The sequence below is a fragment of the Theobroma umbraticum genome, unplaced genomic scaffold (assembly GCF_002168275.2).
Source record: "Theobroma umbraticum cultivar Fairchild unplaced genomic scaffold, ASM216827v3 scaffold_4.1, whole genome shotgun sequence".
Taxonomy (NCBI): Eukaryota; Viridiplantae; Streptophyta; class Magnoliopsida; order Malvales; family Malvaceae; genus Theobroma; species Theobroma umbraticum.
In genome coordinates, this window is record NW_018397258.1 from 4921594 (window position 1) to 4944069 (window position 22476).

The 22476-nt window shown below is 35.3% G+C and overlaps 5 protein-coding genes across 5 annotated transcripts; 3 read left to right on the forward strand and 2 right to left on the reverse strand.

The window, feature by feature from the left end:
• The first annotated feature begins 102 nt into the window (after positions 1-102).
• PUR5 (phosphoribosylformylglycinamidine cyclo-ligase, chloroplast / phosphoribosyl-aminoimidazole synthetase / AIR synthase (PUR5)) lies at positions 103-2463 on the forward strand. Its single transcript, XM_021425722.2, has 7 exons — positions 103-389; positions 469-570; positions 656-715; positions 1149-1321; positions 1507-1609; positions 1699-1857; positions 1995-2463. The coding sequence occupies exons 1-7, from the start codon at positions 195-197 to the stop codon at positions 2163-2165; spliced, it is 963 nt and encodes a 320-aa protein (XP_021281397.1). The 5' UTR covers positions 103-194; the 3' UTR covers positions 2166-2463.
• A 263-nt stretch (positions 2464-2726) lies between these two features.
• LOC149527374 (uncharacterized) lies at positions 2727-4261 on the reverse strand. The gene is made up of 4 exons (XM_089783047.1): positions 4226-4261; positions 3823-4056; positions 3250-3529; positions 2727-3164 (listed from the first exon to the last, which is right to left on the reverse strand). The coding sequence occupies exons 1-4, from the start codon at positions 4259-4261 to the stop codon at positions 2869-2871; spliced, it is 846 nt and encodes a 281-aa protein (XP_089639173.1). The 3' UTR covers positions 2727-2868.
• A 1473-nt stretch (positions 4262-5734) lies between these two features.
• On the forward strand, positions 5735-13621 carry LOC110414494 (CTP synthase family protein). The gene is made up of 22 exons (XM_021425718.1): positions 5735-6079; positions 6417-6496; positions 6631-6717; positions 6827-6877; positions 6974-7091; positions 7241-7297; positions 7868-7932; positions 8116-8199; positions 8633-8683; positions 8778-8840; positions 8945-8991; positions 9334-9403; positions 9492-9554; positions 10047-10136; positions 10225-10263; positions 10647-10796; positions 10870-10947; positions 11034-11119; positions 11574-11622; positions 11733-11813; positions 11993-12086; positions 12546-13621. Exons 1-22 carry the CDS (start codon positions 5962-5964, stop codon positions 12608-12610), a joined length of 1686 nt encoding a protein of 561 aa, XP_021281393.1. The 5' UTR covers positions 5735-5961; the 3' UTR covers positions 12611-13621.
• A 494-nt stretch (positions 13622-14115) lies between these two features.
• Positions 14116-14917, reverse strand: LOC110414501 (uncharacterized). The gene has a single exon (XM_021425727.2). It carries the CDS (start codon positions 14906-14908, stop codon positions 14345-14347), a length of 564 nt encoding a protein of 187 aa, XP_021281402.1. The 5' UTR covers positions 14909-14917; the 3' UTR covers positions 14116-14344.
• Positions 14918-20681: 5764 nt separating this feature from the next.
• Positions 20682-21769, forward strand: LOC110414500 (uncharacterized). The gene has a single exon (XM_021425725.2). The coding sequence runs from the start codon at positions 20817-20819 to the stop codon at positions 21423-21425; it is 609 nt and encodes a 202-aa protein (XP_021281400.1). The 5' UTR covers positions 20682-20816; the 3' UTR covers positions 21426-21769.
• The last annotated feature ends 707 nt before the right edge of the window (positions 21770-22476 follow it).

The window sequence follows — 22476 nt, forward strand, 5'->3', positions numbered from 1 at the left end:
TCTCCAAGATTGTAATTTCTGTAACTTTTTATGGTTCTGTTGGGTTATTGATGAAGTAGCTTATTAACAATGTGGCATTCTTAGGCAATTATCAATTACAAAGTTTTGTTGAGGATCTCTTTACTATAATTCAGTTTTGTTAGTGTTTTTTTTTACTGTAGGAACACGCAAATGGGCAAGTACTGCTATCTTAAATGTTTATAGAACCCATTTACATCTTTTTCTCTATTTATAAAAATCTGGTATCTTTTGGGTTCTATTGGTTTGTTAATAAACTTTTGGTCGAATGGACAGGTGACTCTTACCTTGTTGCTGGTACTGATGGTGTGGGAACCAAACTCAAGCTAGCATTTGAGACCGGAATCCATGAAACTATTGGGATTGATCTTGTAAACTTTGGAAAACCCTGTTATATGCATATATATATATATATATTAATATTGTCATCCTAATAAACTCATACTGCAGGTTGCAATGAGTGTCAATGACATTGTTACTTCTGGAGCAAAGCCATTATTTTTCCTTGATTATTTTGCAACAAGTCACCTTGATGTTGACCTTGCTGAGAAGGTTTAAATTGTTTTGTATACTTCAGTTGCTTTGAGCATGGCTAACTGTCTTTAGTAATATTTCTTTTCTGTTTCTTGTTCTTCAGGTTATAAAAGGCATTGTAGATGGTTGTCAACAATCTGACTGCACTCTGTTGGGTGGAGAGGTACATAGTTTAAATTAATTGATATTTAAAAAAATTAAATGTATTATCTAATGCGTGGGATGGATAATTTCCTGTTGAAATTTGGAAAATTTTTAAGTTCATGGACTGAAATAAATAAGAATTTTGATTTGAAGAACTGTGACTAGCTTTGTAATCATAAGGGCTGGTAACAATGGACAACCATTTTGCATCTCAGATAAAGCAATTACTGGATGTCAAGCTCACACTTAGAAATGAATGGTATTCATAGGAATGACTTTAACCACAAATGGTTGATTTTCTTAACTCTGTATATCTTATTAAATTGATCATAACTTGCCTTTGTGTTGAAGATCATGTCTGCAGAATGCATTCGCTGTCATATGTTGAAGCCCTTTCAAGTTTTATGTATGGTTAAAATTGCTATGAACATTTTAAATTATGTGTATTTCAGACTGCAGAGATGCCAGATTTTTATGCAGAGGGTGAGTACGATCTTAGTGGCTTTGCAGTAGGCATTGTTAAAAAGGATTCAGTTATTGATGGAAAAAACATTGTGGCTGGAGATGTACTGATTGGCCTACCTTCTAGTGGAGTCCATTCCAATGGTTTCTCTCTTGTCAGACGGTTAGCAACTTCTGTAAATGAATGTCCTATTTGTAATTATTTTCAGTTGTAGTGTGAGAGATATGGTTGAATCTGTATGCTTCTTTGATCAGTAGCTTTTCCTGTTTTTGCTTTTTGACAAAAAAAAAAAGCCCTCTTATTTCTGATATATGGAATCCTTTTCGTGTACTTATAATCTTTTGCAGGGTTTTGGCTCGAAGTGGCCTTTCTTTAGAAAATCAACTTCCTGGCGCAGCAGTTACATTAGGTGAAGCATTGATGGCACCAACTGTTATATATGTTAAGCAGGTTATAGTCAATCTTTATTTGACATTATGAGTTTGGTTTCCTCATGTCGTGCAGAATTGGCAAGCTAAATCCTTTTTCCCTGTCAACAGGTGCTAGATTTAATTAGCAAGGGAGGGGTGAAGGGAATAGCGCACATCACAGGTGGTGGTTTCACAGACAATATACCTCGAGTGTTTCCAAAAGGCCTTGGTGCTGTTATTTACAAGGATTCTTGGGAGGTTCCAGCTGTGTTCAAATGGATACAACAGGTAGAAAGTTTTTTCATGGCATGTTCTTAAACCTACGTAGAGATTGAGTTGTTTTCCTTGCTTTACATTACCAGATAATTTTCTAAAACCTACAACAGTTAATATTCGATTATTTTAAATGATTGCTATTGATTTAGGCTGGAAAAATTGAAGATGCTGAGATGAGGCGGACTTTTAACATGGGCATTGGCATGGTTCTCATTGTAAGTCAGGAGGCATCTCGCAGAATACTTGAAGATGGAAATGGTGCTTACAAAACCCATCGCATTGGTGAAGCTGTGACTGGAGAAGGAGTGAGCTATCACTAGAAAGTGTAGCAGTAGCTTGTGTTGTAACATGTTGTGACATATTTATTTCTCTCTTAATTGGAACGAGATGTGCGCTTGCGGCTTTTTGGTTTGTCCCATAGTCCAACTAGTGGACAATGCAAGTTTCATTTGACATAGTTATTCATCGGTAATATGAGTTTGGATAAACAAGTCGTGTGGAGTTCTCGAAAAAATTCATAAAAGTGCTGAATTAAGGTTGGCTCAGCAGGCTCTCCAAAAGTTTTCATCCAGTTGTAAATCTGAGACTGTTAATAACAAGTCTTTCTTTCTTTAATCATCATTCTGATTTATGCTTTTGAGATATTATATGTTCTTACTGTCATTGTATTTCTACAAAAATTTTCCTCCTCTTGTATTGCAACTCACTTAAATTCAAGCAGTGATTTATGTATATTTGGGTTCACTTTGGTTGTTTTCTGTTTAATGATCATGATTGTGATCGTCCTTGTCATTCACTACCGTTGACTTGCGAACTAGATTCATGCTGAAAGTCAAGCCAATACAAGTTTGGAACTAAAAATTCCCTTCTGGAAAAAGAAATCTTATTTCTAGAAATAATATGAAGAACAAAGTAAGAAGCAGAAAACAATTAGACGATTCAAAAATTGAGCATGACGGCCATTTGTCCTTGCTCCGTCACCATCTCTTCTGTTAGTATGCACGTTGCTGTAATTCCAAGTTTTTAACTTGATCTGTTTTTTCTCAAAATTCTTCTTGTTATTCCGTCCGTCTTCCTAGATCTTGCGATGAGCTGTGTCTCTCCCACCATTGTCCAGTTGCTTGACAGACAATCTTTGACTTTTCTGGTAATCTTTTGCCATTTATCTTCCATAGCCTTCTTGTTTTCTGTAACTTGAAAGCTAGTTCCATCCATGCCCAAATCATCTTGTATGTTCCTAGGCTGCCTCGCTTTAGCTGACATCCGCTTATATTGCAGTTCAGGGGGTTCAATGTTTTGATTTACCAGAGGCAAACACAACGCACTTGCCGTGAAACTTTTCCTTTATTGTGGCAGAATCTGCTTCTGGCTTGTTTCTGTAAACTACAGATTCTCCCAAAACTCTGCCCTTTTGTTGTGCTTCCTTAGCTTGAACTAACCCAGTTGTTGTGCTCCCTCTGTTTCCGCACATTTCAGACTCACTCTTCATGTTGTGGGCTTTTCTTCTTTCATGAAACCTGTTCTCTTTCTCATGCTTAAAATGTTGATATCCGGAGTCTAATGCATTGCGCCTGTAAGCCACCCAAGGGTCGTAGGGCAAGCCGGCAACATATTTTGGGGGATATCTCAGCGGAGGAACAAACAATTCAGGACTCTGAATCTGGGAAGCGACTTCCTCTGAACCTCACTTTTGGGTCTTGTAGATTCTGTTTCAGGCATGTACCAGGAGCAGGGTTTGGTTGTTTACTGTTCAAAATAGTTCTTGTAGGTTGAGGGTTGTTTTGTTTCTGCAGCTTCTCGTTCTGAGATTCATGCCTGCAGTTATTTATGTGCTTGAGAAAATAGTTATTCAAAGCAACAAGAAGGTAAAATGTCCCAAAATCTATCACAAATCACAGCCATTGTATTTTGGAAAGAATGAATTCATTAGTTTTGTTCAATATAGAGTGAAAATTATTTGGTTCGCTAATGCATTTAAAGGCATTTGAAAATCGAGAAGGAAGGGGGATGAAATATCACAGCGTAAAGGAGAGAATTATGTAGATGGAGGTCTAGTTTTCTCCAGTCAATTCCCTTCTCTTGGAGAACAACTTCTCCGGGCCTTGCGGAGCAGAAAGGGCTCGGTTTCCGCTGTTGTTGCACCTGAGCTTGGCCGCTGTCTGCACCTGCTGCAGCTTCTTCTTCTTCCTCTTCTTTCTGTGCTTCTTCCGCCTATGGAAACACAGACCCACGCTTGCTTTGTATTCCCACCATCTCCCTTACCTGTCCCCCAACGGCTACGTTTCTGTTTGAAATTCAAAAGTTGGCCAATCAAGTGTTGATGCAACTGCAAGTGGGTTTGTATTTGGGCCTAATTTGGACCAAAATCTTCGAAAGCAACCTCAGGCCTGCCAATCCACAGACTCTCGTTCTCCATACTATTTAAATAATTAAATTATTTATTGTTTATACTATATAATACTAATAAATCAATAGCCTGGATAGGAATTAATAATAATGTAAATCAAGATGATGAATTCTATATGCTTTGTGGTTTTTCAAGTGAAAACAACAAAAAAAGGTGAAGTCACTTTGTGTACATTTTCTATTCCTCATGGAACCTTTGATGACACTTTGGTATAAAACTATTAGACAAAGTTTGCTTGTCACGCCAACTCTAAAAAAAAGGGACATCCCTTTGATTTTGGGCAAAAGACAAACATTGAATTCTAAATTTAAGGCAGAGATTAAAACACTTCATCTCATAGGTCACTTCGTATTATTTCTCTTCCACCTTTTTATGTTGCATATGTTTCTTGTCGTGTTTTCTGTTTACATCATCCTCATTGTTTACATCATCAGTGATAACTGATTTTATTCCTTTTTGCCCGATGCACGTGGGAAGGAAAATCACCCATCTCTGAAAGTAAAATCGCACCTTTTTTTGGGATCTGATATGACTCTACCCACTTATTAAAGACTAAATTCGGCATTAAGCAAGAGGAGGAAGAACAAAATAAAGAGTAAAGTTAGTGAATAAAGGAGGAATAATTAGGGGTCATAACTCCTGAGAGATCAATAATTTAGCATCAGCGGGGAATATGCTAGCTTCCTCAAGCAATGGTTACCATCACATCATTTTCTCGTTTGGAAACATTTTTTGGTCAAAACAATTTAGTGCTGTCGTTCAAAACTTTATAATATTCGATTAGATTAAATTTTAATAAATATATATTGAAAAAACTATTTTACTCAATTTTTTGAAAGATTTATTTTAATTTATAAATAGAAAACGATCACATTTAAAAATGTTTGACTGAAAAAAAAAATCAAATTCAAGCAATATTAATGAGATTATGTAAAATTGATTGGAAGTTAATTGGGAGCATATGCGCTGATATTACTGTGACATTACATGGCATTGCAAAGCTAATGACATTTTGTAAATAAATTTTCTTGTACTTTTTTCTCATTAAAATAATTGTACTTTATTCTACCCTTTTTAACTTTTTTATTTAAAAAATAAAGATTGGTAGACAGGAGAATAATACAATAATGAAAAGCATTAGGCATCTATATCCTTTCATTCCGCACTTCTCAAAGAAATCTTCACATTGACTAAAGTATGTGTTTAGAATGCTAAAACCTTAGCGGAACTCAATCCAATGTTATAGATAAGATCAATTAAATTTGATTTATCCTAATGCGGGTCCATTTGGATTTCCTTTCTCTGGGACAACAGATGTAATTGGTCACTTAAGGTTTGAGGATAACCCAACGGTTGTGTAAAACCTAGTTCAGTAGAATGCGGTGCTGGTAATAAAGATTTACCGTGTAATCTGATCGAAGTGAAGTCAACAAACATGAAAAAGAGGTTGGCTTTACTTGTACAGAAGCGGTACCGTAAAGGAGAGTTTCAATTCTTGCTAGATTTGTTATAAAAAGGTTGAAAAGCTGGGAAAGCGACTTTCAATAAGAGGCAAAAAGAAACAAAAAAAAAAACAAAAGAAATCCACGCAGCTGCTTCTTCTTCTTCTTCGTCTTCTTCAAAGCTTTCCCGCTCGCTCAGAGACATTAATACAAGCACTTTGACTGCGATAAAGACTTTAATAGAAATATTATTCAGAGAGAAGGAGAATGAAGTACGTTTTGGTTACTGGAGGAGTCGTAAGTGGACTCGGCAAAGGCGTCACCGCCAGCAGCATAGGCGTCGTCCTAAAAGCCTGTGGCCTTCGTGTTACTTCCATCAAAATTGGTGCTCTTTTTTTTTTTTTCTCTCGTTTTACCTTATCATTTTTCTTTCTTCTTTTCTATGGGTTCAGGTTTCTGGGTTGGTTTCTAATCTTTATGCTTTTCGACTAATGTTTGACATTTCAGAAATTTGAATCAAACGTTTGATTGATTACAATTTTTTTTTGATGTTTAACGAGTATAATCTGCTTTTCTTCAGTGTTTATTATTGCTGTTACTTGCTCTTTAGTTCCTAAACTTTTTGTTTTTTGGGATTTGCTTTCGATTTTTTTTTTGACAGCAGTCCTGGTTATGCTTATTTTTCGTTTGTTAATCGTCTTCTTTTTCCTTGTATCTGGCAGATCCTTATCTGAACACGGATGCCGGTACCATGTCTCCTTTTGAACATGGAGAGGTTTTTGTTCTTGATGACGGCGGAGAGGTTTTACTACCCCTCTCCTTTTATTTTTCTCTCTAGCATTCAGTATTTTGTGCTAACAGTATTTGCCAAAAAATAGAATACCTCAGAGCAATATATTAACTAAGTTGGTTTATGGTGATGTTTGATTGGAAAAGGTTGATTTGGATTTGGGTAATTATGAGCGCTTCCTTGATGCTACTCTTACTAAAGAGAACAACATTACTACTGGGAAGATATATCAGGTAATTCAGTTTAGTCAGAATAGATGCTAATGTATTTGGACAGCATTCACCTGAGTTCTATAAGTGGTTGAAATTTGAAAATAATCCAGTTTTTGTATTTTCTTATCAGTCCGTCCTTGACAAGGAACGAAGAGGTGATTATCTTGGAAAAACCGTTCAGGTGACACTTCTTGCTACCAAATTATGTGGCTACTTTTGTTTGCACAAAGAAAGTAACAATTAATACCTGCCATTTCTTTTTTGGAGTGGATCCCAGGTTGTCCCACACATCACAGATGCTATTAAGGACTGGATTGAGTCCGTTGCTCTCATTCCTGTGGATGGAAAACAGGGCCCTGCAGATGTTTGTGTGATAGAGTTGGGAGGCACAGTTGGAAGAGCTATGCTCAAAATGAGACATTTGATGGTCAGGAATTCTCTCCCTATCTTTCTTTCTTTTTTTTTTGCATTTTTGGGTGAAAGATGATTGATCTTTTTTTTTTTTTTGTGGGGTGGGGGTGGGGGGTGGGGTTGTGTTTCTTCAGTGACATTGAATCAATGCCATTCATTGAAGCTTTGCGACAGTTGTCCTTTTCAGTTGGTAAGCCTGCAGTGTTTCTGTTTAGTCCAGAAATGTAGATAATACTCTGTAGGTTTGTTTTGTTTATCAGTCATTATTTTCCCGCTTAATTTTTAGCTTTGTTGCGATGTGGTGCCGGGTGCTTATTTAGATTGACACGTATATGGTGCTCCTTAGATTCATATTGGTCACAGACCTTAAAGTTGTGCCTACAGGAACCTGGATTCCCAAGGAATGTGTTGGCCGAGAAGTTTTGTGGATAATATAATTTGATTAAGTATACAGTGCTATGATTGTGCAACTGTGCTTTATTCACATGTACCATGCTATGCTGGTCAAAATGTTCAAATACTTTGGACAAACATTTGCAGTGTGTTGTGTGTACACACGCAAGTTGGTAAATTAAGAGATACAGTTGATCAGGTTTCTGAATGATTGGTAGCCTTTCCCATCCTGTTAAATCCTCAATCTGGGAGTAAAATATTTGATTCTGCATCTACAGTGTGGCAGGAAGAGACTTTGTATCGGTCTATTTGGTATCTTTGGATATGGATCTTCACTCATCATAATAATTTTCATTTTCCTCCTCAGGGAAAGATAACTTCTGCCTCATTCATGTGAGCCTAATACCTGTGCTGGGTGTTGTTGGAGAGCAAGTAATACTCCATAATTTTCCTTTAACATTCTACATGAATTGCAAAGTTCTTTTAGGTCATTGTTTTGGAGCTTATTTTTAAACCAATGTCAGTTAAGTCCCTGAAATATATTAAATGTTGCCACTTTTTATGGTGAAAGTAACTCTCTCTCTCTCTCTCTCTCTCTTCTCTCTGTGGATGCAGAAAACTAAACCTACACAGCATAGTGTTCGGGAACTTAGAGCATTAGGCTTGACTCCTCATCTGCTTGCATGTCGCTCTGCTCAGGTGCACTGCTTTGCATGCACTTTCATGCCAGAGATGATTTTGTCTTCACAATAGTTTGGCAAATTGCATCATTTCATTTTATCTTTCTGGAGCATTATTACCCAGCTCATTATAACACTTATGTGCATTTTTATTAGTTTTTAAATGGATTGGCTTGAATGTAAATAATCATTATCATCTTTTTGGGGTGTGGCATCTTGTTGTGATGGTGCTCTACTCGCTATTGTTGTTGTCATTTTTAACTTGGTACTGCACCTAACATTCATGACATATAAATATTATTTTGTAAAATTGCAATTCCTCAGCTTTATCTCTTTGTTTTATTTTGTTTTCTCTTTTTATCTTGCTAAATATTATTTTGACTTTGTTTTATTGATCTAACTTTTGTCACAAATTTGATGGTATGTGTACCGTTTTGCTCCGTGACTCGCAGCCCTTATTGGATAATACAAAAGAGAAACTTTCACAATTTTGTCACGTTCCGGTAAATTTGTTGGCAAAATTTGTTTTATTTAATTTGGATTTATGTTTATCATCTTCACTGACAATCTTATTTATCACATTGTGGGCTCTCACAGGCTGCCAACATTCTAAGTATTCATGATGTTCCCAATATTTGGCATATTCCTCTCTTACTTAGAGTATGTTCCATGGCAGTTCTTCCATTTCTCTGGATCTTAAGGATTTCTAGTCTTTTGAACTTGCACATTTTTAATATGCTGTTTTATATTGCCTGTTGCTTCAGAACCAAAATGCTCATCAATCAATTCTGAAACAGCTAGATTTACTCAGGTTAGTTTTTGGTTCAACATTTCCAACATCTACATCTTAATTTTTTATTGTAGGACAGCTAAATTTGTTATAACAATAAGTTCATCTTTGGCTTAACTATTTGATGCACAATGAGGTTGAGGCAAGCAACATTTTTGTATACAGTCTAATTAGTCTTACCTCTATCTCTGTGATTTTAGCACTGGGCAAACCTTATGTTTGTTACTGGTTAGCATGTCAGACTGTTGGCATTGAAATTGAGTGGCTGTTAACTACGAAAATTGACCATTAAATTTGGATCAAGGTACCAACTGCAGGAAGGTTTGATCAGTTTAACTAAATGGTTTTAAAGTTCTGTTTCAGCATTGCCACAATTCCAGATTTAGAAGCTTGGACCAGGAGGGCAGAAACTTTTGATAATCTCACTGATTCTGTTAGTACTCTTAATTTAGCTTTAATTGTCCAGTTTGAAATAGAAAAAATCCTTTCTCAGTTAAAAAAAAACATACTATCGGGTGCAGGTGAGGATTGCAATGGTGGGGAAATATGTTGGCCTGACAGACTCATATCTATCTGTTGTTAAGGTTTGGTGCTTGTTTAATTCAATGATTTCTAGAGATCCTTAACTTTACCCATACTATCTGTTCTGAAAAGGATATTCTTCAATGGACACATAATGTTATACAAGACAGGCTTCTGGTGCTATATATTATTATTATTATTGATGTTACATTATAATTCCTTTCATCTTTTTAGAATAAGGTCTATGGTAAAGTTTTCATAAACAATTCTCCAAATGTTTCATATGCTGGAAGGATTAGCACATAGATCAGTTCAGATAACTCCATATCCAGCATCTTTGTATCTCTTAATCTAGATCATTTTGGTGAAAGATATATCATATTGTGATTGATTGAAAACTAGGTATTCATTATTTAGTGATGCAAAATTATATCCCTGCTAATTGGTTATAGGTTTTTTGAGTACTGAAATTTACTGGCTTGCTGACTAATGTCTCTGAAGGTAATCATTATTATGTCTACTTCCTTTCATTATATGTATTCTTTTGCTTGTAGGCCCTTTTACATGCATGCATTGCGTGCTCTTTGAAGCCATCGATTGACTGGATTGCAGCTTCAGACCTTGAAGATGATAGTGCCCAATTGGTATTGAACCAGTATCACTTTTGTCTTTACATTTTTTTTTTTCAATTTTAAAAACTATCTTGTCTATACATTCTTCTGCCTCATGCAGACACCAGAAGCTCATGCTGCTGCATGGAAGACTTTAAGAGTAAGCCTTTTATGGTTTTCCCCATTTTTTTTTGCCTTAATTTTCTGGCAGTGCCAGATCCTTTACCTGACAACTGGTCTTGATTTATCACTTCCATGGATTAGTTTCCTGCAAGAATAGGCTAGACTATTAATTATGGTGCCTGAGAGCTGAGTGTGTCTGAAATAGAATCATAATTAATTATGGTGCTTGAGAGTTGAGTGTGCCTGAAATTGAATCATAAATAGAGATTTCAATTGAATATTTTCTCCCTTTATTTTGGGAGGGTTTGTAATTATCTTTCTATTTAGGTTACTGGACTGTGTAAGAGTTTTGGTGCGGCTAGTAAAGGGATTTGGGAGGGGCATTGTGGAAATTGAATTCTTTCTCTAACGTTTTTGCAGAATGCTGAATGTGTCATAGTGCCTGGTGGATTTGGAGATCGTGGTATAGGTGGAATGATATTGGCCGCAAAATATGCTAGAGAGAATAATGTTCCTTATCTTGGCATTTGCTTGGGCATGCAGATCTCCGTCATTGAGTATGCCAGATCTGTAAGTGACTTTTCTTTCAAATACAATGGTTTATTTTCCAAATTACTAAACCTTTTCTAGTTATTTGTCCCAGGTTCTTGGTCTTGAAAGGGCAAATAGTACGGAGTTTGATGAGCAGACACCTGATCCTGTTGTGATTTTTATGCCTGAAGTATACATTGCATCTTGCTCATTTTACGTTTCCATACATCTGCCTCATGCATGCAGGACTATATTATCTTCTATTTGATGTGTCAGGGCTCAAGAACACATATGGGAAGCACAATGAGACTAGGATCTCGAAGAACACTATTCCAGACCCCCGATTGTCTTACTTCTAAATTGTATGTTATTTATCTATTAGTTTGTTTAATTAAAATTTCTTCAAACTCTGCTTCTGCAGAAAAAAAGATTGAATACTCAATTCATTTGTTTTCTATTTGTGCTATGGATGCTTATACCATGTGACCTCTGGATGACAAGTTTAATGTGCCCCCAGGTAGTTTACAAGGGTAGAAGGCATCATATTATCATTTCAGATGGTATTGCTTCCCATGGGTTGTGGCTTTATATTAACTAGATGTTGATTGGTAAAATAAGCATGTTTTTATGTACCAAAAATAAAAGCACTATTTTTTGTGTCCAGTGGGTGATGCTGCTGCCAAATAGTCTATAAATTATAGCTAGACAAAATTAATGCTGGTGTTTAAATTTAATAAGATTATTGACCAAATTAAAAGATCTCTATGTATGTTTTGATTGGCCTGCATGATAATTCTTGTTTATTTCACTTGCTAGGTACTGCAATCCACAGTATGTAGACGAACGGCATCGGCATAGATATGAGGTTGGTCAAGTTGATTCAACTGGAAAAGAGTAGAAAAAATAGATCTACCAGCATAACTTATATGATATTCCATGATATGATATATTGCATTTTACATGACTGTGCTGTAGGTAAACCCGGATGTCATTGGGGTTCTTGAACAAGGTGGGCTGAAATTTGTTGGGAAGGATGAAACTGGGAAAAGGATGGAGGTGGGTTTTTTTCATGTGTACTTTTTTCCCCTTGTTGAAGTTTTACTTTTTATGTGTGTGTACTGTATAGCCATCTGTTGGACTCAAATTCTCTCCTTACCAGTCTTTGAACTAAAAAGGGTCAAGTTATATTGGTGCTTGCATACATTGAAGTTAATTTCTTTTCTTCTGTTTTGCAGGTTCTGGAGCTTCCAGGTCATCCATTTTATGTAGGAGTGCAGTTTCATCCAGAATTTAAATCGCGGCCAGGGAAGCCCTCGGCTCCATTTTTAGGTACTTACAGTTCACAAGCAAATCCAGAGCTTATGTATTAAACTTGACGGGCACATTAGTGTTACATTATTTCCAACTGCATGTAAAGTGCATATTTTGTCATTAATAGCTTTAAAAAAACGAAAATGATGTGAAAAGGACTATGTCATTGAGTTGTATCCAACTGGGAAGGTCATGGTCCCATATAGGGCAGAGTGAAAGATGCATTCATATCTGACCATGTAAAATAGAGCTGCTGTCATTTGTCTGAATTTCACTGAACCAAGTAAATTAATCCTTCTAAAATGGAGCGTCCTCATGCTATGTCCTTATGAATATGATGGAATATGAATAAAGTCCGCATGCTTGATCGATATACAGTCCACACCCTGTAAGCAAATAACTGATAAATTTGGATTATTCAACTTTTATCTTCTTTCACTGAAACAACAATAACATTTATGCGTTTTGTCATTATAGGTCTTATATTATCTGCAAGAGGACAATTGGAAGCATATCTTAGCAGGCATCAAAAAGGAAATTGATTTTACAAGTTATACTGATTACATCGCATCTGACTTACAAGGTAATCTTCTTTCTGAAAATTAAATGTGAAGAAATTCCTTGGGTAGAACAAATTGTTACCTGGCTTAGCAGCCTGATTGGCTGAGGATGTGCTTTGACCTTGACAGTAGCTGCTCTAGAGACTAGAATTTATACTTGGTACTTTTGGCAATGTTACGTCAACTGTATTTTGTACCATTGTTTGCACGCGTCTCCTTTTACTTTTACATTATTACATATGTTCACATTGCGTGGGGAAGGATTTATGCGGAAATTGTCTAATTGCTCTCGTGCACCAACTGGTACGAGGGAAAGGTATTTTCCTGTACCTAGGTCAACTTGACATGGTCTAGCACAGCGCACCAATGTATCTAATGATATGTTAAGGTGTCACTATTTGGCAGTGTTAGGCCACTGGGATGCAGCCTTTGCCGGTGGTTTGGTTAGTGTAGGGTACAGTCAGATACAACTTTCAATTTTTTTTTTTTTGTTTTCTGAACTGACACCTAGCTCGGTACCTATGTTTGCAGGAGAAAATTGATATTATTTGAGGTCTTACGCTATAGATATACGCAAGGAGGTTCTTCACGTGGATCCTTATTGCAATGCACATATTATGGTCCTTCAGTTCTTACCCGACTCATTCTTTCCTATCTACCTTTAATCAAAAAAGGATAATTGAGTTCTTGGTGCATTTGACCTGATATTCACAGGGCAAATCTTCAGAATTGGTTCCAGAAAATTGTAGCAATGTGTGAGAGTTACAGCATTCTTGACTGATTTGAGGGATTTCCGTTTTATTGTCCTAAATTTCAGAACTTATTTTCTACATGTTGATTGGCATGTAGCTCTTTCAGCAACAGGTTAAAAATAAAATCCTTTTTTTCATGGGTATATAGGGGGTGAGGAAAGGCAGATGTAATCTCTTCCGAATTGTCATGTCGTTTCATGTAATTCTTCTATCAATGATAGCAACTATTTTTTTACCTCAACATATTTGCTTGCTGAAAGGGATATTTTGCTTGGCAATAGTCTTTGCCCTTAGGTTGTTCTCATGATGAACATCTCATCATGATTGATTTTAACCTCTGCTAACAACTTCGCAGATGTACATTATTAACGTTCGTTTGATTTTACGAATCGAATTGTTGCGTAGATGTGTCAGCCCAATGAATCCCACTTTGCAGAAGACCTGCCATTCGCTTCACGAGTTGGGAACTAATTAAGATAAAAAATTATACTATTAAACGATTTTACTCTCTTCCCCTAGTTAACTTGAAAATTACTAACGTAATTATTCCCTCCAAAAGCAAGACTCTTATTGTATGCATGATGCTTTTAGTGTCGTTTCCTGACTTTAGGAAATTGCTAACCTCGCATCCAAACTTTATTTTGGTTCAAAGCAAAAATTTTACCCACTTGTCTAACACAAGATTATACCTTAATTTTGAGTGGCTAATGCCAGTTGAATAAATTACCATTTACTACTATTTTTGATTCTTAATAAAAACGTATATGAGATGTTTTAATTCTTATTGATGAAATTGTAAACACTCGAATCCTCGTTATTTACAAGAATAACAAAAAGCCGCAGTGTCTCTCTTGTAAAAGAATTATCTTTAAAAGCCGCAAACTGAAAGCATAAAATAGAGCAAGAAGGTGTAGAATATGCAAAATGAACTTAGAAGGATGCAGATTTCCCAAGAGCACAAGATTCAACTTGCGCCTCTGTTAAGCATTTCAGTGTATTCCAAATAAGATATCTGCCTTTGTAACTTCATTTGCTCGTAAAAGTTGGCAATGAACTTCTCCGCCTTTGAATCAATCCCCTCTTCCTCCTCTAATGAATATGGACTCTTCTCATCACAACCCTCATATCCACACTCTTTCTCTTCTCCTTGTTCTTCCTCATCAGAACTGCTTGAGTAACTCTTTCTTCCACTCTCATAGCCGCAAACTCCGTCGTATTCATCCATTCCGAAATCGTAATCGAAATCCACTGCCTCGGTGCTAATGCAAGGAAGAAGGAACCGCATGGAAGCAGGACGGTGCATCTTGACGGGAAAAAGAGGGGTCTCGTCGAAGGAAAGCTCGCGCTCCTTGTAATGGCTTTGGTCGCGAGGAGCTGTTGTATGTCCAAGGCCTTTGAGGAACTTAGGCACCAACCGTAGCTCCATCATAAGCCGTCTCTTGAACACCCCACCTTTTCTTGTCCATAACAATGCTAGACGCAGGAGACTCCATGCTCTTTGAGAAACATTACTATTCTCCTTGGGCATTTTTCTTGTCTTTATTCACAGAATTAGTAGTTCAAAATAATACAAAAAAAAAAAAAGAATCACAGTAGAGTCGAGTGAGTAGCAAAAAACTTGGCTACGAGAAAACACAGGGAAAGCTTTTCTTTGGCTGCTGAAATAAGATTTTGTTTGGATGTTAAGAACTTTGTTTTGCTGTTGAGATTTAGAGATGTTCAGGTTGCTGATGAGCCAAGACAACTAATTGGGTGCCTATTTATATGTAATTATGCGTAAGCGTTTGATACGCGGAGCGAGAGAGACAGAGAGAGGGAAAGAGTTTGCTTTTCTTTTGTTTGGTTTTGGTGAGAAAAGTGAACAAAGGGCGGTGGAACCTCGTGGGAAACACGGTTGTTCGCGAGAGAAATCTAGCTGTCGCCGTTTTTGTTTCCAAATCTAACCCTATCTTGTTTCGTTTATTACGCTTTGGAGCAGCAGAAAATGTGTTTTTTATTATGCCTTCATTTTCAATTTTCGACAATTGAAGCTCCATAGATTTGAGGCTCTTTTAGTTTATTTGCAACTTGCAAAATTACTCCGTTTTAATGAAACGAAAATACATCTTACTGTATCAAAATTCAGTTAAATCTTCAAATTATAAAGGTTATATAGAAATTAAAGCAATTAATATATCATGACTGAAATAAATATTACTACTACTAGCAATTACTACATGTATGAAAGGTTATTTTAGTCAAACAGGAATAGTGAAGCCAATTTTTGTTCGTAGAAAAAATATTAAAGAAAAGACTGAAGCAAATGATTGCAGAGTGGGCCCTCCTTTTGGCTGTCGTTGGCAGGACACGGTTTTAGTTGTGTTTTTGTTTAGCTTTCACTTGAGAAATAAGAAACAGTTCCTCAGAAAATGTTAAGGACTATCGCGCGAGGGAAACGCTAACTGTATTGTTTGTACTTCTGAACAAAGAGACAGAATCCTAAGCTCAACGGTAGGTAGAGATCTTAACTTATTTGAACACAATTAATAAATACATACCATTGAATCCTAACCGTGTTCCCAGGAAGCCGTACCAATCATATGATTAATTTCATATTTATTTAGTATTTTAATTAGCAAATCAAAATGTGAGAATCTTCCTATAATATACTTGAAATTAATTATCAAGATTTTTCTCTCTGAAATCAGCGAAATTTAAATATTTTCAAAGCATAAGAAGTTGACAAGCTCAAGTCAATGAAATCAATTCAAGAATGTATAGAGAAGCCAATGTGGTTCATCAATGTTAATTGCTTGGATGCCACTCAGATCTCTGTTTCGAAATTTGGCATTTGGATTTCAGCCTATTTAGATTTGCAAGATTCCAACCACATTGCACAAGTTCACGGTTGAAGGTTTGCTTTCTTCTTAATTTGGCATCGTAATTCAGAATCAGTGATGAATCATTACTTAAATCACAGTCTAAACAGGCAAATTCAAAACCAAAATTGCAGAGTCCATGTCCGTTTTTTGAAGTTCTTGTATTCTTCAGACAATTAAACTCAAGCTAAAAATCTTTGTTTGATTTAAGATGGTAGCTAGCTAGCTCTCAAGCGCTGTAAATTTTGTACTTTCTTGGAAGTTTAATGTGTGAATCGGTCAGATGCAAGTGGTCAAAATTGTCATCATCCGAAAACTTGCTGTCAGGGTTGTATAAATAAAACGCCGGTTTTGAAAACTCTGGCAAGTGCTTTCTTGCTGCGGTTACTGTAATTCCACAGACAGGATAAGGGGTCAGAGCCACCAAAGAGGCAGCAAGTTGCAGCGAGCGGGCATTTCTGTTTGAGCCGAAAAGTAAAGCTAATTCTCACCAAGAAAAAAGGTGAAATCCAACAAATACAAGATATAAGTCTATAACTTGAACAACTGCAGTGACACCTGTTTCAGATTGTGCGGTCCCACTTTACACCTTGTCAAACATCGAAACAATTGAATGCCAGAAGTGCACTAATCTTTGAACGAGGAAAGTTCCTGGAATACTGTTTCAAAATTTCAAACTCAACAGGTTCCTGCCTCTGTCTTGATTGAACATTGGAGTGCAAATTAAGTAGTGTAACAGTGAAGGAAAACAAATAGGCAGAGCTGAACAAGTTAACGGCATGAATTGACTAAGTAACCAGCTGGCCAACTCCTCTTTTGTTCTTTTCGCATTCCATCAATCAAATGCAATGCTGAAATCGTATTCAATATAAGTATACATGAAGATTCATTGAATATAAGCTGTAATTACCCATTAAATGACAACGAGAAAGTACTAAGTTAACAAGTAATTGGCTTCCATAAACAGCTACTAAGACGTTTTCAATTAAATTTTTTGTATTCACGCAATTGATATCTAGATGCTAACCTAGTAAATAACCTACTACTTCCCCTCCCCGTTTACAATTTATGAGAGTGGACTTTTAACCTCGGGTTCATATGAGAGTGGCTGACTTGGGATTTTCACCTTAAAATAATGGTATTAAGCTAAGGTCAATTGTTTTTTTCTTATAATTATATGGTGACGTTTGGTATTAGAGAAGTGAGAGTACATTCCTTATAATGTGTTCAATTAAATTCTATTACTATGTTTGTTTTACAACAGATCACTGCAATATAAGATTGCAATGCAATCACATTATAGTCAAAGGATGTAATGTGATTGCAGTTCAAAACTAATACAATCATATTACATTGCACTCTGCAATGTTCTTAAAGATAATTTTACCTTTCAACTTTATTATCTTATTAAAAATATTTTATATTGTTATAATTAAAATAAAAAATATTAAAATAAAATATATAATATAAGAATCAAAAATTAAAATAAAATAAAATATAAAAAATTAAAATTTATATAATATGGGTACAACAAATTAAAATAAAATATATAATATAAAAAATATATTAAAAAATAAAAATAAAATATATAAGATTATAATAATAAATAAAAATAAAATATATGACATTAAAAATATATTTAAGAGATGATATTATATAAAAATTAATAATATAAATATAAATATATTAAAAATAAAATATATAAGATTATAATAATAAATAAAAATAAAATATATGATATTAAAAATATATTTAAGAGATGATATTATATAAAAATTAATAATAAAAAATATAAATATATTAAACTTGTATTTTAATAACTAAGGGTAAATTTGAAAATTAACATTATATTTTCAATAAAATACTTATAAACCAAAAGCTGCAATGTTATTTTTTTTATATTTTAATCATTATTTTACTTACATACCAAATACTGTAATGTTATTTTTTTTGTAATCACATTGTTTGCAATCACATTATATTATAAAGTATCAAACGTTACTTTTAAGTTGAGATCTCACTAACTTATTAGTAAATGAGAAAGTGGGATGTTTAAAAATAACGAAATGGGGATGAATATTAATTAATTAGACCGCTAGCAAGAAAGCTTCTATCAATAATTGTGAAAAGTTGGCTTAGATTGACCCAATTACATAGACATAAATTGGTGCTAGGCCTAGCTGATGGACGTGTATGGGATTCGTAATGATGCAATATCAATATATGTAGTGCTTAACACAACACATATTTGTTAAATACATGGCATTCAATCATCAATCTTTTTAAATTTCTCATGCGAAAATTATGTTTTCGATAAAGACTTTTTCTTGTGTGCCATTATGTCTTGCGCTGCAAGATGCCTCCTAAGTAATATTAACTTGTCTTTGTGTACTTTCTAAGTTTGGAATGCAAAATTGAAGTTCTTACGTATAAGTAATATATATTACTACGAACAACAAAAAAAATAAAATAAAAGTTACATATCAATCGACCTATATTAAACAATTAATGCCTAAAACCATAGAGAGAATCTAAATATATTGATAAATTCACCGTCTAATTAATCATAAAATATAGAGAATTTTTATTTAAAAGCAAACAAATTAGCAATCTACTTTTTCTTAAGCATTCGGAAAATAGTTCAAATAATTAACCAGATATCATTTTCTTCAACCTACAAAAAATGCAATCTTCTCTTCACACGAAAATGTGAAGGGAAAACACGATTGCTTTGAAGAAAGACGAGCCAAACACAATTAAGCGCGTCCAGTAAACATGTACGGATCTTCAATTCGTGAACGATGAACAATGATTAGATGGTTTTGATTATTTTGTAAATAAATCTTAAGACATCATTGTGGGACCGCATAGAAAATCGTAAGGGGAAATTAAAATTCGGCGGACCCACACACCATGGCCCACATCGCTGTGAAATGTTACTATAATATATTTATGGACGGGCCATGCTGGATTCATGGACGCATGTTTTCGGGTCATTCTCCAGCGATTTTAGGCTCGTTTCGGTTTGGTTTTTTGTGTGATACATTGCAAGCTGTTGGGAATTGAGACAGAAGGAGAGAGAGAGGAAGGACGGAGTCAATCTAATTATAGAAAAATTGGGACACTCAAATAAATGCGAGCCGTTAGATTAATTTCTGCTGCAAGAAACAATAAGCCTAACCGATTCCTATGCCTGAAACAACGCTTTCGCGTTGTCCCTTCTACGCTTCTAAATGGTCGTATGATTTGCTTCTTATTACGCTTCCGCCACCTCTACGCATAGATGTATTATCTTGCTCCCCTGTTTAAACTTAGAGCCTGTTAGCCTTCTACACAGATAGCTAGCATGCATTGTGTCCAAAGCAAGTATAATTTTTGGTTAATTTAATAAAATTACAAACTTGTTACCAGAATGTATAATATATAGTATTTATTAACTTGTAAAATTAACTATATTGCATTAATTATTGAATTTGGGTTGGAACACCAAAGTGGGTGCTCTCTTCCTTTAAAATGTAATTAAAAGAAGTTTGAGTTTTATCAAGTTTGATAAATCTTTTCCTTGTGTTGTTCTTCCATTTAAAAATTTGTATTTTAAAAACATTTTTTCAACTTTTCTCCTATATATCTTCTATTATTAAATTTTAGTACATTTGAATTTCTTTTATCATCTACATAATCTTCCCACACAAGTTTTATATATGACATGGCTTAATATTTATTGAACTAGTTATGTTACATTAATATTTTTGGTATATTTGAGAAAGTATAAGATGAAATTAAGATTTCAAACAATTAAACTAAAACCCTTTGATAAGTTTTGGTGTTTCTGCTGAATTTTAATTCGAAAACCTATAATAAATATTTGACATGACATTCAAAGTTAGTTGAGCCGGCCTTGTATGCTGATTCCTAAGTAATAGATTTTTTAAAGCTCCACGTCAAGTTTATATCTTACATAATAATTTGATATCATAACGTGTTTAATTTCGTAATAAATTTCTTGTTATTTACACGTAATTAAAAAGAATAATGTTAAGTTGCAGTATAGCAAATAAATGGTGGATATTGTAGGTGTTTAAATAAAACAGAAGTTTCCTTGATTTCAAAATAGTAGCAACTAATTGATTCTAAAATAAGTAGCCATACATAAAATTTGACATAAGGGAATCGATGACATTAATTTCCTATTACTTGTAAACACAGTGGTTTTTTGACTTTTGAGTTCGAGAAAGGAAAGTTTACCGTCGAGACAAACCGGTTTTACTTGTATTGACAATATTTATAGGTAGTAGTTAAACTATTTTGGGTGCGTACTATTTTTGTCAAATGAAGAATATTCCGTTTTATTTTACCGTAGTTGTCCTTGTAAATACATAGAAGGATAGTTAAAAAAAAGAGGGAGGGGCACGACTCTTCAAACTTTCAACATATATAAATTCATTGTCCTTCTCTACCTCTCGGCAAAGGCTCATTCCGCATCTCCCTGTGCTTGGCGCAGGGGTTGCTCCTCTAAAAATACGGTAGCAAATTGAGACATCAGGAGCCTTTTCTTTTGTCTCTGTTTTTTCCCTTTTGATGGAAGAAATATCAAAGACATCAATTACAACCATCTCCAGGGACAAAAACAAGGCTCCTGATCAAAATGGCTTGCCTTTGACGAAGAAAAGAAAGCGCGCATCCGCAATTAGCCTGCTCAAGGCGACGCTTTATGTGTTGGGTCTTAGATCAAGCAAGTCAAAATCAAAATCCGTTCAGGTTAATTTGTTTTCCAAATTCTACTGGAAGGGGCTTGTAGGGTCAATGCGCCCAATGCATTTACAGAGCAACCAATCCCCACCCCCTGCTATCGAGGCCGAACCTGCAATCATGCCTGAGGAGGAGTCTATACCTCTTGGCAAATATATAGGGGAAGAGATTTCGTCGCCCTTATCTCCAAGGAGGGACAGCTCTCCGTCCCCAGTCTTCTCCATGTCCTCTTACGGCTCCGTGAGTGACTTGAGCCAATATGAGTCACCTTTGAATCTTCCAGATCTTCAGCATGTTATAAAATCTTGCGAAGAGATCACCCAAGAGCCGGAGTTTTGGTACGGTGATGACGATGGCGACGAGATGATTGATGCTAAGGCTGAAGAATTCATAGCTCAGTTCTACGAACAAATGAGGCGTCAAAACTTGAATGGATGAATCGTTACAATTGCGGAAAAACAGTGTTCAATAACGTACGGACGGCATTGGTTTGCATGCATGCACGTTGCATTGTTCGTTTTCTGTCTTTTTTTTTTTTTGTTCTTTTTTATATTTATCTTTGTGGTTCATAGGGAAAGTCGGGGCTGGTGGAAAACATACAGTTGCAAGGCGAATAGTAAGTGTAGCAAATAAAGAGAGGATATCCTCTGCTGTGTTTTACTTACTATATAGAACTTGGGATATGGAGGTGTTAGGTGTAATTTTGTTTTAATTCAAGTATAAATGGCATGATTTGGTTATAACTATGATTTATAAATGAAAAAAATTTGCAGTTTTGACTCTATCTTCCTAGCATGTATATACACCCTAAGCTCATACTAATTACACGCCCTCAATTTAATTCGTGCTCTATATTTCTAACATCATTATGAACATTTTATTATGTAAAGCAATTCTATGATATTACTTTGATGCGGTTTGCCATTTATGAGATTCACAATAATTTGTAGTAATTTCTTTTAATTTGGTACCCACATCGTACAAGTGTCTGGAGCTATACAGCTACTAGTTAGCGGCATCAGAGGAAATTAAGCTTGTTTTTTTCTTCTTTGTTATATGTCTCAAAACCATAATCTTTCACAATATTAAACACTTGGGCTATTCCTATTAGCTTCGACAGTTAAGACTGACCGTAAAGCAGACTTGAGGTACAATTTTAAACATAATTCTCTATTAGACACTAAATTACCATACATCTCCGAGAGCTTTTCTCCCTTTTCTTTTTTTCTGTCAACACAGAAAAAGCCTATCGACTACCGTCCTAACATTTTCAGAATATTGCGGGGCCAGGCCCGAGTTTAAAATGTTTACATTGGGCTAAAGCATGACCCTCATATCACATCGGTGAAAGTTAATTTCCACAAGTTCTTGTTTAGTTCACGCAACGGCATCCAAACATGAGAATTGAGAAACCCCACTTCAATTTCTTCCCTACCCTGTTGCCTGCGGGAAATACGATCATTGTACCAGCTTTTCCTTCTTTTGTTAC

Bases quoted from the DNA above. Each gene is read 5' to 3' on its own strand.
- PUR5 (XM_021425722.2), top strand. From the start codon at position 195: ATGTTTATAGAACCCATTTACATCTTTTTCTCTATTTATAAAAATCTG. The intron at 390-468 runs GTAAACTTTGGA...CTCATACTGCAG, and splicing joins AAACTATTGGGATTGATCTT to GTTGCAATGAGTGTCAATGA. The intron at 1,858-1,994 runs GTAGAAAGTTTT...CTATTGATTTAG, and splicing joins TGTTCAAATGGATACAACAG to GCTGGAAAAATTGAAGATGC.
- LOC149527374 (XM_089783047.1), bottom strand. From the start codon at position 4,261: ATGGAGAACGAGAGTCTGTGGATTGGCAGGCCTGAG. The intron at 4,057-4,225 runs GTTGCTTTCGAA...GTGTTTCCATAG, and splicing joins TGTGGATTGGCAGGCCTGAG to GCGGAAGAAGCACAGAAAGA. The intron at 3,530-3,822 runs TAAATGCATTAG...ACCCAAAAGTGA, and splicing joins TCTCGATTTTCAAATGCCTT to GGTTCAGAGGAAGTCGCTTC.
- LOC110414494 (XM_021425718.1), top strand. From the start codon at position 5,962: ATGAAGTACGTTTTGGTTACTGGAGGAGTCGTAAGTGGACTCGGCAAA. The intron at 7,298-7,867 runs GTAAGCCTGCAG...TTTCCTCCTCAG, and splicing joins ACAGTTGTCCTTTTCAGTTG to GGAAAGATAACTTCTGCCTC. The intron at 11,814-11,992 runs GTGGGTTTTTTT...TCTGTTTTGCAG, and splicing joins AAACTGGGAAAAGGATGGAG to GTTCTGGAGCTTCCAGGTCA.
- LOC110414501 (XM_021425727.2), bottom strand. From the start codon at position 14,908: ATGCCCAAGGAGAATAGTAATGTTTCTCAAAGAGCATGGAGTCTCCTG.
- LOC110414500 (XM_021425725.2), top strand. From the start codon at position 20,817: ATGGAAGAAATATCAAAGACATCAATTACAACCATCTCCAGGGACAAA.